Below are 19,538 nucleotides of genomic sequence, written 5' to 3' on the forward strand. Positions count from 1 at the left end.
TAACTTGTGCGACACCTACTGGACATTTTCCGCAAAAAATAAACTTTCAGTCTTTCTGCTGTTTGGGTAGCACGGCGCGCAACAACTGTCAACTGAGTTCAACAGAAAAAAAGCACACCAGCGCCACAACCACTGCGGCGGGAATATTCCGCATAACTGTAACTCATTCCAGTTGACCGTTATTTTGATACACTAAAATAAATTTCGTGGCACGTCTGTTTGTCTGTGCCTTAGCTTCGCTTATTGTTCTTGTCTCCGCTCCGCTCCTGTTATTGTCTCCTGCTTAAGGCCAAGTTACACACACGGCGTAATGACGCCTTCTCCATACAAAATAGAAGTGATCGCCATCACGCCGTGTGTGTAACTGGGCCTTTACACGCCATTCACGTGTTCATCGTAGTACTGCTTCCACCTTTCGATCACCTCACGATCATCCGTCAAAATGTCTCCATCCTTATCCCTACATATTTCGGCTCGTGGAATAAAGCCTCTACGAAATGCGTTGAGTTTTTGGTAGAGTTTTCGTGTTTCGTGTGTGCGGTGCAGCTGCTTGAGTTCATCGCATTCCTTTTCTTCCTGGTAGCGCCTTTTTCCTTGAAGAGTTGAACCTGCAGCCCCCGTTTTAGTCTATATCGCTTCACATTCTTACGGGTGGTTCTACGCAGCATTGTTGCTCGCGCTGCGTTCTTCGGTGTATCTAAACAGCGTTTTTGGCGTATCTTAACTATCACAAGGTACGGTTTTTTTAGCGTATTTTAACTATCACAAGGGTTGGCGAATGGTTGGACACGTGTCACTTGAGATCCTTTTGTGGTCATTCACCTCTGTCCAGCAACTCCTATCCCAACCTCCACGTGGTGCCGACCGGGATGCGAGTAACCTTAGCGGAGATCGGGTAACCAACCCCGGTGGAAACTTTGGTCGTATGCTGACTGGGAAGGGGGAACGTACGCGGCTGTTTCCCCATGTTAGGGGCGGCGTACAACAGCGTCTGATCCGGAGCGGGCGGCAGGTATCGCAGCCCTAGTAAGGCAGCATACTGAATATTAAATACTACGAACAATCCATATACAAATACGGAACGGAATAATCGGCATGGACCTAGGCGAACGAAAAAGGACGATTATTGGAAACTCGGTACTTGGAATGTAAGGACTCTACTCGAACCGGCACGCGCAAAATAATGACGTTCATGAAAATCAAATTACACCTATGGAAAGCATACGACGTGTTCATAAAATTCATAATCTATAGTGACACAAGTTATATACGTGCTTATGTATTGCATACACGTCTAATAAAATTCACATCAGCTCTTATGTGTCAAGATTTATAAAACCCTTGAATTTTTGACTCGATGTGAAACGAGTTGCTCATTGAAGCTTCTGTAATACGCCCTATTTATGATTTCACTATCGTAAACATTCATACTAGCACTAACATTGCTCTGTTCAGTTAACGGCAGAGAGTTTGGCGTGTTTCTCGCCACACCATCCCATTCAACACTATCAATCAAATAACGAACACCTTTTAACAAAAGAGGGGAGTGGATGTCATCGCTTATTTCCTTTTTAAAGCTTGAAAAACAAGTTTGCAACTATAAACAGTTTATTGTATCACATTTATAACATTTAGGAAAATCATTTATCATTCCACTGAAGTCACACCTGGAAAACAAAAACAAATCTAATTTTCAGAATAATACAAGAGAGACTAAAAAGTTGCAAATAAAATTGAGGTCAGAATAATTGTTTTTTTTTTTCATTGCTACTCAATTAATGTAGGTAAGGATTTGTTTTGTTCATCATAGAAAATTTGTGATAATAAGAGACGTTCACTATATTACTTACATTTGTCGCAACGCACCGACAGCGTCACGCTGAAAAATAAAACGAAAAAAAAACATGAAACGCATTGTGGAACGAAATCGCATTAACATTACACCGATAACAAATCAGTTGAAAAAATCTATCATAGATTTTCAAATAATGTAGGTAAGGTATTTTTTTTATTAACTCATCATGATAAAAAGAAACATTTCACTCTAAAAATGTGTGCAAAGTTATAACTCGTAATTGTGCCCATAACATAGTTACAATTCCGTCTTGAGAAGGGAGTTCTACAAGACTACTTGATTTTTTTTTTTTAAACACGAGTTATACAAAGTACACAAATAGACTAATACAAATCATCAGTATTTTACCTTTTAAGTATTACAGTAGAAGGTTTTGATGATGATGGTCCCGCCACATACCCCTACAAAAGTAACGACTTGCTGAATTTCTTGAAGGCGATTAATCGATGAATACCTGAAAATATAAGAGAAATACTTATTAGAACCGAATTCAAATCAATTAAGTTTACAAAGTAGGTTATTAAAAAATGTATCAATCATCACATCCTGATAACGTAACCAATTATTGGTCGAAGTTATCGAAAGGAATAGTGAAGGAATTGTTATCGTCCATCTCGAGACCACTTGTCTTTGTTATTATGCAGATAAGCAGCTCTAGTCAGGACATAGAAACCAGTACGGAAGTGACACGTAAAAATATCGATTGTATAACAATTCCTCGAAAACCATTCCCTTAGAAAATAAAACGCCGAAGCTTTTTCCCCAGAAAACAAAATCCCAGAATGTACCGATCACCAGAAAACTGCTACCCAGAAAGTACTAATCCCCAGAAAGTTATTATCCGGAATGAACCAATGCCCAGAAAACTATTTCCCAGAAAATACCGTTTTCCAGAAAACTGTTATCCAAAAACGAAGAAATATGCATTTTTATTTTTTAACATGAAAAATCTGTTAAAACTGAGTTGTTGTATATCTGAAATGTATAACGATTCTATCATTTGAATCAACTTATTGTCAACTAATACATTTGTTCTTTCATGGAGTAAATAAGTCAGCGCTTGACACCAGGCCATAGTCATAAAATAAGAAAACTTTCAGTAATCGTTTTTGGCTGAATAAACATCACAAGTCGACCACAAAAACACAGTAGCGAATTGATTTCTGAGGCTCCTTGACCAAAAATCTAAAATACCCCTTCTTATTTTAATTCGGTTAATCTAGTTCACATGGGGGGCAGCCCCCTGCAGAAATTACCTCTGTTGATGCAACATCCACAAGTATATATTAAACGAGCGAAAGGGAACCCGGTTACAATTCCGAAGCCTGTTGAGTATACGTTTGCATTGGCGTGCTCACCGGAAACGGTAGCGCCTTTGTAATCATGGCAACATGAATCCTTTCCTTCGAGAAGCCAACAAGAGTTATCGGAACAGACGACCATTCAACAACAAAACACTGATTGAAAAATTCATGCTAGTTTTAAGTTAGACTTAATTTCAGCTCGTAGTCGGCAGCGAGGATAAAAAATTTGCTTTTAGTTTTTAAGTCACCAGATATAATCGGCGCCGTTAAACATTAAATTGTATTTGTGCCGTGTCAAATAAATGATATATGAGGGAAAAAAAGAGTTATCGGAAGAGTTTTCTTTTCTGTTTAACAGTCATACTAGCCATGGAAGTCTTTCATAGAGAGATATGGTTGGACAGGCTGGTAGAGCATGGTATTAAATTGCTGTGTCGATATTATCTTCTTAAACCTTGAAAATCGAAGACTGGGGCACGCAAACTCTCAACAGCTAGTACCGAATCCGCAGCAGGTCTCCAAGGTTTAGAGTCTCTAGTCGATAGATCAATGTAGGTAAGGGAAGTCGGCAAATTAGATCCGTAACTTCGGGATAAGGATTGGCTCTGGAGACTGGGATGACTCGGGCTACGGGGCTGCCGGGTCACGGGTCTGCGGTCGTTCTCCCGCTTCGCGCGGGTGTCGCGTCGTGGGCCTGCCAGCGCTTCTGCCTCAACGCACTCCGGGGCGTCCGGCCGTGTGGTGGTGTGGGCCACCCGTTCGTCCGCCCCGCGTGGGTGTGCGGTGCGCTCGCTCGCCCGCCGCGCCCGGGTTCATACGCTTCTCGGCTTGGGCTGCAGTCATCGATAAACAGTCAACTCAGAACTGGCACGGCTGAGGGAATCCGACGATCGAAATGAAACAAAGTGGCGAAATACCGATCGTTAATAGTGTTGTTTTGTAAAAACCTAAAGCTTGATACGTTGAAGCAAGGTTTCGCAACCATTTTTAATTTAGCCTGTGTCTCTGGAAGGGTACTTACCCCACCGTTTCCCTCGATAAATCCGGAACAAATATCCCCTACCGTCCCAAAAACTATGATAAATTTGTGATCCTTTGAAAAAGGTTCGATCAAATTCGGTTCGGCAGGTAAAAGAATTTCATATTTTCGGCTCTCGAGGGGTCAGGTACGCAAGTGTTAATTAAAAATGTCAAATAATTTAGAATGTTAACGATATAATAACTGAATACTAATGTTTTTATCTGGTTACGGTGATGCTGGAGAATAGTTTTCTGGGCATTCGTGCTTCTGGGAAACGGTTTTCTGGTAACTAGTGCTTTCAGGGGTTTAGAATTCTGGTAACTAGTATATTCTGGGATTTGGTATTCTGGAGACTGGTTCATTCTGGGGAAAATCCTTCGACACTTTATTTTCTGGGGAATGGTTTTCTAGGAAAAGTCGGACAACCAAAAATATCTTATATAAAAGTGACTTACTTTGGCATCGCATCAAACTTCGTAATATTTACTGTGCCATTGATCAATATTTGCTGAAAATAAACAAAAAAGTTCATTAGCACAAACAAAATAAGTAAAACTGTGATCCAACTGTTGCTCAAATATTGATGATTAGCACTGAAAAAACGTGCATATCCGGATAGGAGTTTCAAGCATGTTACTTTTGTCCATAACGGAGATCACCCAACCAAAATGCAGAAACAATTGGGTGACTGACTAGAACAGGACAATAGGTTTACTGAAAAAACTCTACTCACCATGCGAACATTACTTCAGGTATAATCAAATCCAGTTCAACAATTACAGCTGAAAAGAAAGAAAATATAATTCAAAATCTTTACGCTATAGCATGGTACATCTTATTGTTGAATTGTTTTCAGTAGAAAATAATCAGCATTATTTCCTAAGACAGGGATAACTGAAAATTCTAAACTCATCACTATAAAATTCTTAATTTCGCCAATCCAAGTTAGATATTTTTTTTTTATAAAAATGCATATAAGTCAAAAACAAAGTCGGCAAAATGTCAAATCGAAATATATACCATGCTTAACTAAAAATTACCTTCGAAATAGTTGATCGCAATGATTTTCAAACAATCCTGTAACCTAAAATAAGAGAACAGAAATTAATATGGTACTCGCGAAATTTGAAGGGTATATTGAAAACATTTGTTTCGTCAGATTAGAACTAACAACATATGAACATTCAGCCTGGAGCGGTACATCAATGTTCTAAATATAACAGATATCATCATGTATAAGGGAAAATATACCGATTTGAAATGAACAGTTAAAGAGGATAACTCACCTGATTTTTTGAGTGACCAAACGACATTTTCATTTTTCAGATTCCAACTTCAACATCTTAGATCTCAGTGAATGAAGACTAAAAGTAAAAGTATAGAAATAAATTAATTCAAGTAAAAATATTTCTAACGAAAATGATAATTACAAATGAACAGTCAGATTAGAACTAACAACATGTGAACATTCAGCCTGGAGCGGTACATCAATGTTCTAAATATATGAGATATCATCATGTACAAGTACGAAGATAGCAATTATCACCGTCAGATTTACTCACCTTCGAATTAGACAGTCACTTTGAATTATCCAGTTCCATTCCTAAAAAAATAAATACAATTAAAATTTTCGTGGTGAAATCAGATTACGGAAGTTTAAGCAAAAATGTTTAAGCATTATAGAGAAGAATGAGGAAAGTCGCTTTTTTACTCCAAATTCCAGCCAATGCTACCAATAGCAAAGCATGCAATAGATAACACAGTTAATATTTCGACTGGAACACAAAAGAAAGTTTTCTACGTCCTTAATATCATCTTCAGTTGCAACAGAAATGGCAAAAAAGTGTAAAGCGGAGGACGCATAAGAATATTATCATACTGTACGCATAAGTGTAAAAATTTGTACCAACCTGTAAACCGCCAAGCCTTTGTTCTGCCGTGCCAACAACGATTGTAGATTCTGAAACAACGGAATTGTGTCATTAGAATCAAAAAAATCATTGGATTATCATGTGTAATTCTGTAGGTGAGCCTCCTAGTGAGAAACAATAGACAAAAATAACTCTCAAGAAGAAACACCGTTACTTTTGTCCCCTCCGGAGATCACCCAACTAGACACTTTGGTACACGTTGGGTGACTGACTAATTGAGGACCAAGCGTTACATGTTTCGTTTTCGTTTTTTTGCGAATTTTGTGCAATATTTTTCCAATTTCTACTCAGACGATATTATTTTTTTTTAATTTACAAGGGTAATAATGTTAGCAACTTTGTGTGTAACAGTGATTCAGTACTATAACAGAGCTGACACTGCGTATGATGCACTTCGTATGCTATCGTCTCCATAAAGAACAACGGGTTTTATTACAGATCTTAACTGCTTCGGAAGACCTGGAAAACTGTCGTTCGGTGAAGAGACGGGTTGTCAGTATCTATGCAGCATTATCAGGATATCAGTTCTAAAAAAGTGTCCTTAAATTTACTAGTTTCTTTAACAGTTTAAATTAGAGTATCCTATTAAAACATGGATATAAATAAAAAAAAATATTTTTTAGCATAAACATAATTTTTTAGTTTTTCCAATAAATTGTTCACGAAAATGAGGAGTATGAGAAAATTGAATTTTGGAGCAATGATTTAGGTGGAATTGAGGTGCAATCCTAAAATTGAACTGGGTTGATGAGATACTTACTTGAAACATAATCAGTAGTAGTAGTCATGCACTTTTGAACAGAGGGATGATTTGACAACTGCAAAAAAAAATAATGATTAGTCATAAACGCAAGAAGAAATAAAAAACTTCGAAAGAAAAATAATTATATGTAACAGTAGTTTCCACGTTGAAGAGCTTAGTTTAGATAACTAATCAACAGAATAATAAAGTATTTTACTCTTGTCCAAAAGCGAAGCAAACACAGCTTAAGAATTTGAACCGTGTTCACATTAGGTTGGACGTCTCCACGATAAAAAAAATTTATAGTGCAAGTAACTGAAGAAACATCTGCTAAAGACTAGTTTAAACTGTCCGATTCGGTGCCTGACTTTAGCCATAACACAGTTCAATTATTTTTTTGCCTTGGCTTCAATGCATGATTTTTTGATGAAGTTTGATGTGAAAATGAATTTCCCCGAGTTTGAACATATTTCAACTTAAGGGGCACCAATGGCGCCATTTTGAATTTTTGAGAAACCGGCAATTTTCGATGTTTTTTCGACGCCATTTTGTTTTAAGACCAAATATCAAATCAACCCCCTCTTCGCAAAAGGAGGATCATGCAAAGACAAATTGTTATTGTACCTTTGAGTATCGCTTACACTCTTCATAACGCATTGAACAGATTTCAAATAAGTCAATCTAACGTCGAGAGAACCTATTTTAGTATTGTAGGGGAACTGGGGCAAAATTGATATGTTGCTGACATTTTACGTCAATCAGACACCTAACAATTGATTCCTGAGACTTTTTTACTATATAATTTGACTACCACTTTTAGATATAAGCGCATTATCATTTATGCTCAGACATACTCGATATTATTTTGCTTTGTGAAATATACTAAAACCATGGCAAAACCGGTTTCTTAAAATCACCGTTTTGAGCTCAGTTTTTGTCCGATTCAAGATATGTTTTTTAAGGATGGGTAAGAAGATGCTAATATATTGACAAACTCTTAGAATTTTGACATTTGGTCTTAAAACAAAATGGAGTCGTAAAAACATCGAAAATTTCCAATTTCTCAAAAATTCAAAATGGCGCCATTGTTGCCCCTTAAGTTGAAATATGCTCAAACTTGGGGAAATTTAGTTTTGCATCAAAACACACAAAAAAAATTATATAAAGAAACCAAGGCAGAAAAAAGTCATTTTTTGTTGCACTGTGTAATCAATCGTACCGAATAAAATCGTCTAGACGAATCTTTACCAGTTAAGCATTCGTTGTTTATGTCAAAATCGTATGGTCTAAGTAAATCCAAAGTAATGCTCAATGACATACCTTAAGACGTTTAGCAAATCATATCCAAGCACGAACGACCTTTTCGTTTTCTGTGGATGGAGAAAATAGATCAAATGAGTTAAGTAATGTCAGTACGAGTAATGTAATTATCAGAATCTACAGACATAATCAGATAGGGCAAGTCTGGGTAAACTAGAGTTTCAACAACAGATAATTCTGACCCCGTTGCGTATATGATTTAAAAATCATCATTCAAATAGAAACGTTTGACAATATGGGAAAATGAGTTACTTAAATATTTTTTCAATACTGGTTTGACGAATCATGAATGCCTTAACTATTCCCTTTGTCAAAACGTAACTTCACTAAACGTTACTATACCGAGAAGATTTAGTAGATAGAGTTATGCAAAATCATAAAATTACCTTCACATCGGATACCTTCACATCGAATAATTGATGTAAATTGCCAGTTGTTTTGGTATTGTCTGCAACAACAAAAAAAAAACAATGTTAGAAACTTACATACCCAAGGATTGTTGAATGTTTTGTTCTTTTTTTTTAGTTGTTCAGTAAGACCAATCGAATATTTTATTCAACACTGTTATTCAGCAATATTCATTAACATTCATCATTGGTTCATATTTACAACACAGTTAGATATCAACGTATAAATGAATAATTGATAATCGATTAATTAGACCAACGCATGTTTTCTTAACTTCGGCTATTATTAGAAAACAATCCTCTATTTATTCGTGCTAGCATATCAGATTTTTTGCATACCTAGACTGTGTTGAAAACATATGAAAGTGATATTCAAAAGAAACAATACTCACCCACTTGTTGCACCCCGGTTCGCTATGAAACTCCGTTTCCGTCGTCTGAAAACAAACATTGAGAACACTATTATTTTCGAATCAGCAAACAATTTCAAGTACGTTAATATCTTTATTTGTAAAACAATCGAGCAATATTTCGTTGAAAAATACTCCATCGTAATAATACATTGTTTTACACGATCAGATAGGGCAAGTCTGGGTGAACTAGGATTTCAACAACAGATAATTCTGACCCCGTTGCGTATATAATTTAAAAATCATCATTGAATGTTCAATTTAGTAAACCAATACATTGAAAATTGATAACCTACCTTTGCCTGGCCTGCTGAAGAAAATGGCTTCGTGTTGAAAGTCAATCTGAAACCAAAACAAAAGCTTGGTTATTCATTTACAAAATATCTCATACGAGTAATATATACTCTAATGATGATAATCAGTTAAATAGCAAAATCAGCATTATTCCTAAGACAGGGATAACTGTTAACAATGGATTCATCATTGAGAAAGCAAATAGCGCACCCTCTAACAACTTACCTTCACAGTAAATCCGGCTCCGAAATTAGTGGGTGCAGTTAAAATTCCACCTGCAAAGTAGAAAAAAAACTAAGGGTTGTTTCGTGCTTATTGATGTTTTAATTAATCAGCTGGTTAAACTTTTTTCAGATTAGAACTAACAACATGTGAACATTCAGCCTGGAGCGGTACATCGATTGTTCTAATTAATGTAAAATTATCATCAAGCAAATTTATTACCTTTAAAGAAGGTAAAGAAATTTTTAGTTAAAATTAGGCAATTGAAATTTACATTTAAACATGTAGAACTTACCATTTATGTTTTAAAAAGCTGGTTAACCCTGATTGTTTTTTACGTAGAAGCTGAAAAGACAGGAAAAGAATATTAATTACAATAATTTCACAAATCATGAGCACAGTAACAATCTAAACGTTTGTTATTAGTCTTGTGATAGGCTGTTGACATCGAATAGTGAAAGCCCTGCAAAGTGACTAACTATTGCTCTAGTCCAGTGTCAGAATCCAGACCAATGTGAGAGTACATTGGACCGACTAGCACAAAAGCTTAGTAGAAAGCTGGACACAATATGTATTTTACATGTTATGATTTGAATTTTGTTCTAACGATCTGCCATCGCGCGGAAAGTCCTGATTCAAAAACAGATTATTTTGTTATCATTTCCCAACCATAAACTTTTTAAACAGCTCTGGTTTTAATACAACAATATATACGGAAATGTAAATAAAGTTTTGAATAGAGGAATTAAAAGTATTTATACGTAACAATATTTGAACATGGAATAGGCAGCAAAACAAAATTACTTTCAAAACATACATTTCACACAATTATTGTACAAAAATGTTGGTGCCGCAATGAAATTTCCTGTCCAATTAACGACTGGCACTTCGATCTGTGAACACCAAAATTATTGATCTCGTCCTATCGCGTCAGAATGGCCCAAGATGCAGAAAGCCATTGCTGTGTCATGAAGGACTACTAAAGAAATAAGTACGTAATAATAAAAATTGTATTTACCGTTGTGAGGTGTAGATATTCTCTCGTAGAATCATTGCAAGTGAAAGTTCAACACAGGTTCCTGGAAAGTAAAGAGAAAATAAAAAACACATACGTAGTTTACACCAGCGTTGCAAATCGAGCGAGAAGCGAAACCTTTCTTCTCCTTTCTGCTTGACAACGAGACATATGCTACGCTTCTCAAGTCTTTTGCACACACGCTTTGGAGATACTCTTTCTTCTTCATGCATTCCCCTGAGTAGCAGCAAGCATGCACGGACACGAACAAACTCTTTCCTATTGCTACTCAGCTACCGTAAAAGAGTATGCGAGTTCCTGCTAGTGAGTAGGAGTACTCGACTAAAATTGCTTGACAAGGAGGAGTGCTTGAAATTCTATGCTCGAAAACGAAAATGCTTTCTTCCCGACATGCACCGACAGCCGCCAGTGGGGCAACGCGTAGGGTATCGAACTGCTTCGGTAAGTTTTTTACAGCAGTCTAATACAAAACCAGCCGAAGCGAACCGCTGCCGAAGTAGTCTGATACCCTATCATATTTTTTCCCTCTGCATCGCAAAGCATCTTGAATCAATTGTCTTCGGCTGGTCGTTCTCGCGAGTTGGGGAGTAGGTATACACGAGTACACACGAGAAGAGTAGACGGGATTGTGTGCATATGATCTCGGGAGTAAGAAAGAAAACAGGAAAGAACGAGAAATAGCTTGAATGGAGAATTCTCTACTGTGTGGAAGCGGCGACACCGAGAACCTCACATGAGGTGTTGTATGCTGCTTACGAGCGAGACTAACAACACTGGTTTACACATACGCGAGATAATGTATTTCCTGATTAATTGCCAATTACATTATTGTCATATACTTGGTAAATAGTGGAAAAAATATTGTTTGTCTCTTATTGGATTTCTGCTCTAGTGACACGGGCAAAAAATTTCAGCAGAGACGAAAATTTAAAATAACAAACACTTGGAAAGCTAATATGTAACTGGAAGAATGTTGAGTTTTTTTTTTTTTCCAAATAGTTACGTAGTAGTATAAAAACTACTGTGATTACAAAAGCAATTACAAAAAATGCGTTTGGTAGTGACTATGCAAGTATCACACATACAATTCAACAACAAAATTTTTCCTCGTTGTCGGATAAATTTTAAATTCTCTAGCGTAACATTCGAATTTGCACATATTAAGGTAGCATTTGCGTGATTAATAAATGAACAAATTTGAAGATAAAAGAGAGTTAGTACTCACCAACTTATTAAACATTATTCAAACTATCCTGAACTGCTGACGATTTCCTGAAAAAATAAATAGAAAGAAAATATTTGAAAACTATGTAAAAATTGGCAATAAGACCTCTAGGAAAATGATATTTGTTTTTAGAATACTTTGTCGTTACACGTCGCGATGTAGAGTCACAAATTAGCTCGAGACTCCAAGATACCAGTGAACATTATTCTGGTCCATATTTCTAATGCTTAATCGAATTAAAAGTGGAAAAAGCATATAAATTTATATGTGGACCGTAAATAAAAAGCAATATAAAACACGACTCACCCTATATTAAACCGCAGATTCCATAACAGCATGCTTTAGCCTGAAAAGATAAAATGGTATCAGGTAATGATCTAATAAAAAAACAAACAATTATTTTAGCAGCGAAGAATTGTCGCTAATTTTGCGAGAAAGAAGCCCGATATGATACGGACATCTTTGCAGATGATCAGCTTTAGTCTTGTCCAGTAGAAACAAACATTGACTGACATGGTGCTAAGTCAACATTTACAAGTGAGCTGGACTTAAAATAAAATACAATATAACGTCATCGTGCTGCTGTAAGTTACTGAAAAAAATAGCTTTAATGTGGTAAATCTTATAAATTGTTGTCTCTTAACATGTTAACCCTCTAGTGCCCAAATTAGTTTTTAGACGGACTTCGAAAAATCACTATGAATCTTTACAAACATTTTTCAAGTATTTATTGAAGCTGTTTAGGTTCAACTGAAGACCGCCTGAAGACGGCACTGGGCACCAGAGGGTTAACTCCAAATTATTCTTGATTGATTGATATTAAATTTTCTTAAATATCAACTGTTTATTGCTAATTCAATGTTTTAGCCTTACAGCAGCACAAATCCGCATGCCTCGATAGTATAGTGGTCAGTAAACCCATCCCTTTCCATTCCCACGCTGATAACACCGGTACAAGGTTAGTATTCAAAACATGATCAACTATGCATGTTTCGCTTACTTATATTATTTTGAATAAGGTATTGGACTACCACGGCAGTGGATTCTTCGATAATTTTTTACAGTACCGTGAGGCGCCCTAATTCTGCACGGCTCTTAATACTGTGCACTTAGTATCAAAATGTTAATGCTGTTTAGTAAAAAAGAAAACCTAGGCAGAAAGTTAACAGTTATACATAGGAAATCACTTCCAAACATCATTTTTGAAAATCTGCTTTTATTTGATATTTTTTTAACATTTTAATATGAAGTGCGCAAAATTAAGAACCGCGCAGAAATAGGGCGCTTTACGGTAGTCTAATGCCTGACTTGCCAAAAAAAAGCACTGCCGAAATAGTCCGATACATTAATCTTTTAAGTTACCGTAAGCCGGGGTGAGATTGTGGCATACAAACCCATAATTTGTAAACCATCCCATGGCGATCACACAATCTTTCTTGAATAAATACTTAACCAAGAACAATCAATCTTTGAACACGGAAGAGATGACTGACGAATTACGGGTTAGATGGCACAATCTTACCCCGGCTGACGATACTTTGGAATTAAGAAATGATTTGTACTCACCTTTATTCAAATAGACAAAAGCTCTGTGCCCGAAGATCATCATTGTCCATGCTAATTGGACCTCGTGCCACCTAAAAATAAAATAAACACAAAAGTTTAAGTGAAAAATCAACTAAAACCAATTTCGAGACGAATGATGACCAAGAAACTATACAACGATTGTTTGAATTTTCACATTTCTGCTTTGTTTATTCACGTTGTAATGCGAGAAAAAGCTAACAGTTGCGGTCAAACTCAAACAATATTCTAATGCGCACACAGGCGTTTTGAAGTGCGCGTTCTCCATTGGATGGAAAGGAGATATAAACCCGCCTCAAACCAGCTGTCATAACCCAGTGTTGTAACTGCTTATCGATTGGATTTAGCGACACGCTCCAATTCATCTTTCTTTTTGATGGCGTAGGAATTGGAGGAACCCTGAAACATTAAAAAGAAAAACAGTTGTTACTAAAAGTTTATGCAATCGTTTTTTCTTTGCTCAGCGAATCCTCGTTGTGACACGATAAACTCTTCTAATGTATATCTTTTTGCAGTTTCGAACACAGGGGGAAAAACATGTTATTTTAAGAATCCGTGTTCGTTAAGGGAAAAATTGAATCAAGAATTATCAATTGACATTTTTTTTCTCAAATCTTCATTCTGTAAGTTAAGAATAGCGACTGGAAAAGAGATCACAACGGATCAACACACTTAATTTATCTCGGCAAATTTCCCAACAGCTGATCGAGCTCGGCGAAACTTTTAACAATTATCAGCAATATATGCTGACAAAATTCAGCAAATATATCGATGTACCGTAAATCAGCAAGTATTGACATTTCGTTTGCTGAAATTCATGAAAACTCTGCCGAAAACATGTAGAACATTTCGCTGAATTTATCAGCTGTTGAGTTCTCGGCAATAAAATCTAAGTGTGAACACACTTAAAATTTTTTGCCGGGTCTCGGTAATTTATTGTCGAGAACGGCACCACTGAGTGCTCGGTTAAAAAAATAATGACAACTGTCACATTTTTTCGTGAATCTCGGTTCACCTAACTGATATTTCGGTTCGGTAATATTTTGTGCCGAAACTTCAGTCAGGTTGAACCGAGATTTTCGAAAAAATGTGACAGCTGTCATTTTTTTTCTAACCGAGCACTCATAGTGCCGTTCTCGACAAAAATTACCGAGAACCCGGCAAAAAAATTTAAGTGTGAACGTCATAAACTAACGCTAAGAAAAATCATTACATACCTTAGCGGCGTTGATCAACTCATCAGCCAAACATTCAGCAATAGTCTTAATGTTACGGAATGCCGCTTCACGGGCACCGGTGCACAGAAGCCAGATAGCCTACGAAGAACAAACAGTTATACACCCAAGCCTAAAGTGACAATTTATTTTATTGTTAATGATTAGCGGAACACTTGGTTTATTTTACTGAGAAACCTAGCAGCTTCCGCCAATCAATAAATTTATATCCGATTTCAATGGAATTGAAAGTGCACACGTGAAAAAGTGCACTCAATATGCCTGTATAAAATCGGTACACGACCCGTTACGGCAACTCACCTGGTTCACGCGACGTAGCGGCGACACATCTACTGCTTGACGACGCACAGTACCAGCGCGACCGATACGAGTCGAGTCTTCACGTGGTCCGGAATTTATGATAGCTTGTACCACAATTTGCAACGGATTCTCACCGGTTAGCAGATGCATGATTTCGAACGCATGGCGAACAATGCGAACGGCTTTCAGTTTTTTGCCGTTGTTGCGTCCTTTCATCATCAGTGAATTTGTTAGGCGCTCCACAATTGGGCATTGGGCCTTACGGAAACGTTTGGCCGCATACCGACCAGCCGAGTGTGGTAGATATTTGGCGTGCTTCTCTTTCACAGCGATGTAATCCGAAACGGAAATATCGGAAATGTGAATGTCATCGCTGCTCCAGCGACCGAACAGCTTTATGTCCGGTAGTTCCGCAGGCTGCACAACCGGTGCTTGTTCAAACACTTGCGGCTGGTCTTCGCCCTCATCAAAGTTTTCGAAACCCTCGATCTTCGACATGAGTGCAGCTAAAAAATATACATAGTAAAAATCAGAATTTTCAACTAAAAAATCCGAATCCAACCGTACAATTTTCGTTTCAACCAAGCGTAGCAAGCTAGAATCACTTTATAACACTTTCAAAGTTATGATTGCAATTTCTCAAAGAAACCATTGGAAGTAGAACTAAACACGTGTAGGCACCTTCAAGATCCAGAAGCAAATGAACGAATTGAAGACATAACCCACGAAAAGTGCCACTGATTCGGTCGTGAAGCAACAATTTTGGGTACAATTTTACACACTTTACGCACTACTTTTGGTTAAATATTCACATAACTTTGCTTGGTTGTAACGAGCTGTACCGCTGGATTTGGTTAAAACGAAACAATTCAGTTAAATAGTAGGAAAAAAGTAAGAGATATTCACTTATTTACGTTTAACACGTCCGTGTTTGACAATGGCGTAAGCCGGAAAAAGGAAACGTCAACTATTTGATTCGTTTCGTTGGCTGCAATGTGAAATGTAGGGATGGGCGATACTAGCGTCGATACCAGCGGTATCGATACTAGGGGTCCCGGTATCGAGAATTTTGGCATCGTACTCGCCGCGAGAGATGAGTACCGGTATCGATACTTTGCCAACGATACTTTGAAACGATACCGATACCACCAATGCCTTCTATTCACGCTCCCTAAAATGAATTCAAAAACGATTAGAAAACAATTCATTTCCATAAAAAGTGGAACAACACGAAAATTGAGTAACTCTGTTGTTATTCAAAACTGTGTAACCATAGTATGGGCAAATACTGTGTATTTATTATTCAGAATGATGTATACAATTGAACTCATTTTTTGTGTTTAATAAATCTCATTTAGTTCTTAAAAAATATCAGTTTATGTGTACAAAATTATCCATTTATTGAATTTAAAACTACACAGATTTAGATTTTGAAACTATCAAGTTTTTGAATAGAAAAATATTCATTTTTGAATTTAAGACTAACCATTTTTAGAATTTAAAAGTACTCAGTTTAAGAATGGAAAACCACTCAGTTTTAAATGTGATGTTAGCGTAGAAAGGGAGGTTTGTGCCAGTAACAGTCAGAACAAAACAAAACTAAGGTTACATTCTATCTGAACGGTGTCTAATTATAATTATTTTTTAAGTATATTTTCCTCTTTTTTTGTGATGCATAATCACTTGATATTTTACTCTCCCACAAATTTCCTGATGACACGAACAACCTGAAAACTTTTGGTTCCTTAGAATGAATAATGAAAAAAGTTTATATGTGTACCTTAAAGCTTTTTAAAATGTCCGTGACCACCTTCTCAGCGATTTTCTCATTTTTTGGAATCACTCAAACAGCCACAAGAACAGATAACACGGCCGCAAAGGCTAAATAATGGCGCCCAATTGTTGAATCATAGTGCCGCCTTTTCACTCGTGTCAAATAATGGCGTCGTTTTTTCATGCTTAGTACTCAAAATTGAGTTATAGTGGTAAATTCAAAAATGAGTTATTCTAGTTATTCTAAAATCAGTGTAAAAATTACACAGAATCACCAAATGCGGTATTCATTTTTTGACGTTTCCATGCAACTTATGAAATTGAATTAAAACTAATTCATTCGCCGTGTTACTTTTCACGAGCGTGTAGTGAAACGAATACTCGTCAACTGTCATTGATGGTTTTTAGAGATGTGAGACGTCGTATATATGTTACACTCTTAAGCATTTATGATTTTATTTTTCCATTGAAAATTATTCATCTCATTTCCAGTCACTTTCACGCGATGTAAGAGCACTTCCCCCATAATCAATAACCATAAAACGTGCCTAACAACTAGTTCGGGATATAGTTTCGACTGTATATGGTATCGTTAAACCATATGGATTATCATTCGTTTATGGTTATTGATTTTGCGGGTTACCATATACATAAGAAATCTTCCAAAAAAGTTGATACAAAATAAACTACTCGAATGGTACCAACCAATGAGTATAAAAAAGAGGTGAGGAGGAAACTTACTAACACTTGCACGCGCCCCTCTGCTCGCCTCCCTCTGCCATTAGTTGAGGCCAAATAGTGACGTAGCTATTTGGGTTTCCCATTGAGTTCATCTAGTTGTTCACATTTGAAGTATTTACTAATACTAGAAAAATTCACTCTCCTCCTCACCTCTCTTTTATGCTCATTGGGTACCAACCTCTTAAAAAAATCACTGTTTGAGTTGTTTCTGAAGGTACTGTACCTGCGTTCCTACTCGAAAAATGCTGCATTGATTTTGTAAATAACTTTTTGACATTACGAACTAATTTCATTATTTTGTCATAATTGACTTACATTTTAAGTTTAGTAAAGCAGGCAATGTATGTAGTTTCGCGTGGATGCGAAGATGAACGGGAATAGAAGGTGTGACTAGACTTAGAGAAAATTTCCCTCGTCCAACCGGGACACGAACCCGCAATCTCCGTTGACTCCGGCAAGGTATTTTGGGCAATTAAACTACTGGGTAAGGTTAACTCTTCCTAAGACAAATGTCGAATCACTGGCGTTTTTTTCTGGTACACGTTGCCCCATAGTACTCCGTAGCTCGTCCTGTCTAACTGCTCGACAAATGCTGAACAAAATTAACTTTCTTTTTCTCGGCTTTATCGAGCCCCAAAGAAAATCTCATAAGGAACTGTCAAAACGTTATTTACAAAATCAATGCAGCATTTTTCGAGACTCGAATGGTACCTCACCCTGGATAAAATCACTGTTTGAGTTGTTTTTGAAGGCGGTGTACCTGCGCAGCCCTGCGTTTGTCTCGTTCCTACTCGAAAAATGCTGCATTGATTTTGTAAAAAACTTTTTGACAGTTCCTTATGGGATTTTCTTTGGGGCTCGATAAGGCCGTGAAAAAGAAAATTCATTTTGTTTATTATTTATCGAGCAGTTTGACAGCGCGAGGTACGGAGTACTATGGGGCAACGTGCACCAGAAAAAAACGCCAGTGTTACGTATGTCTTATGTATGTGGTATTACTCTTTTGTTCCGATTTCAGAAAATAAGATACAAACGAAGCTGTTTTCAAAAGATGACGAATCATTTACTTATGATGTATATAAATATACGGTGAAACTAGTTCTGTAAAGTATCTATGTCATAAAAAAAATATGTTCTTAAGATAATAAAACTCGAAAATAACTATTTGATTCTTATATATATTTATATCACTTAAAACATTTAACTCTTTTCTTGAGAACCGTTCGCCCAATCGTTTTGTTGTCAAAGAATGAATTGTATATTTTTGATCAAGCATTCCAATGAACGTATGGTTTCTGCTGGAGAACCATGGACAAATTAAGAAAATCGTGTATTTTCCTAAATAATTATAATTTTTCGGGCTTAAATTAGAAATAACTCGAAAACCAATGCCTTTAGAATGTTTACTACCAAGAGCTTTTTGATTTAAAATGACTCTCTGCATCTTTTAACATCATCAGAATACAAATATTTTGAAAAATGTTTGAATTAGAATTTTCATGAAAAAATTAATCTACCATAAAAAAAATATTTTTCATTTCTCCATCCTGAACTTTTTTGACGTGGGACACGTCTTTGTTTACTATACTGGGATGCATTCTGTAAAATTGGAAATGAAACGGGCAAATGTTGCGTCAGATTTCAAACGCTAATAACAGCATAACCACATGATGGATAACAATAACCAATATGTTGTTGGATAGATAAAATGTATAACAATTTTTTAATGTGTTAATTATCACTCTAATTTCATTGCTAAGCGGAAAAATTGATAATAATTTCAATAACAAATTTACGCGAATAATGAACCAATTACATGCGAGCATTCCTAGCACAGACGACGTGAATGGACACCATCCGTTCCCTGTGATATTCCCTGTATCAATTTCGAAATAAAAATTGACAGAGTCTCCCCGTCCCAATAGGTCAATTTATTTTTGCTTCCATGAGCTTAGACTAATATGATGTCTCGAAGGTAAAAGTTTTCCTAAAAGTTTGAAACAATACACATCCTTGAACAATCTCTAAACCTGCGTGTTAGGTACTGTAGAACCTAATAAAAACTGATGTCTTGAAAGAAAACATGCCAGTAAAAGCAACAGTACCAGTGGAGTATAGAACCGCAGGTCTATCGTCGT

The 19,538-nt window shown here is 36.6% G+C and overlaps 1 protein-coding gene and 1 long non-coding RNA gene across 5 annotated transcripts; both read right to left on the reverse strand.

Annotated features, from left to right (window-relative positions):
• Window positions 1-1,619: 1,619 nt before the first annotated feature.
• LOC129726380 (uncharacterized) lies at window positions 1,620-13,327 on the reverse strand. Of its 2 annotated transcripts, XR_008728322.1 has the most exons (18): window positions 12,074-13,327; window positions 11,768-11,814; window positions 10,525-10,585; window positions 9,802-9,851; window positions 9,510-9,559; window positions 9,287-9,332; window positions 8,973-9,017; window positions 8,560-8,621; window positions 8,174-8,223; window positions 6,872-6,929; window positions 6,091-6,140; window positions 5,743-5,783; window positions 5,467-5,544; window positions 5,221-5,264; window positions 4,914-4,962; window positions 4,636-4,688; window positions 2,204-2,309; window positions 1,620-1,879 (listed from the first exon to the last, which is right to left on the reverse strand). It is a non-coding gene; the product is annotated as an uncharacterized LOC129726380 (long non-coding RNA). The 2 variants fall into 2 exon arrangements; XR_008728323.1 differs by lacking the exons at window positions 10,525-10,585; window positions 11,768-11,814; window positions 12,074-13,327 and adding an exon at window positions 10,324-10,504.
• Window positions 13,328-13,492: 165 nt separating this feature from the next.
• Window positions 13,493-15,920, reverse strand: LOC129726379 (40S ribosomal protein S5). 3 transcript variants are annotated; one of them, XM_055682995.1, is made up of 4 exons: window positions 15,793-15,920; window positions 14,887-15,392; window positions 14,569-14,667; window positions 13,493-13,750 (listed from the first exon to the last, which is right to left on the reverse strand). In XM_055682995.1, the coding sequence occupies exons 2-4, from the start codon at window positions 15,382-15,384 to the stop codon at window positions 13,682-13,684; spliced, it is 666 nt and encodes a 221-aa protein (XP_055538970.1). In that variant the 5' UTR covers window positions 15,385-15,392; window positions 15,793-15,920; the 3' UTR covers window positions 13,493-13,681. The 3 variants fall into 3 exon arrangements, with proteins under 3 accessions (XP_055538970.1, XP_055538971.1, XP_055538972.1); XM_055682996.1 differs by having other exon boundaries at window positions 15,801-15,875; XM_055682997.1 differs by lacking the exon at window positions 15,793-15,920 and adding an exon at window positions 15,454-15,742.
• Between the last annotated feature and the right edge of the window lie 3,618 nt (window positions 15,921-19,538).

This window comes from Wyeomyia smithii, chromosome 3, assembly GCF_029784165.1.
Source record: "Wyeomyia smithii strain HCP4-BCI-WySm-NY-G18 chromosome 3, ASM2978416v1, whole genome shotgun sequence".
NCBI lineage: Eukaryota > Metazoa > Arthropoda > Insecta > Diptera > Culicidae > Wyeomyia > Wyeomyia smithii.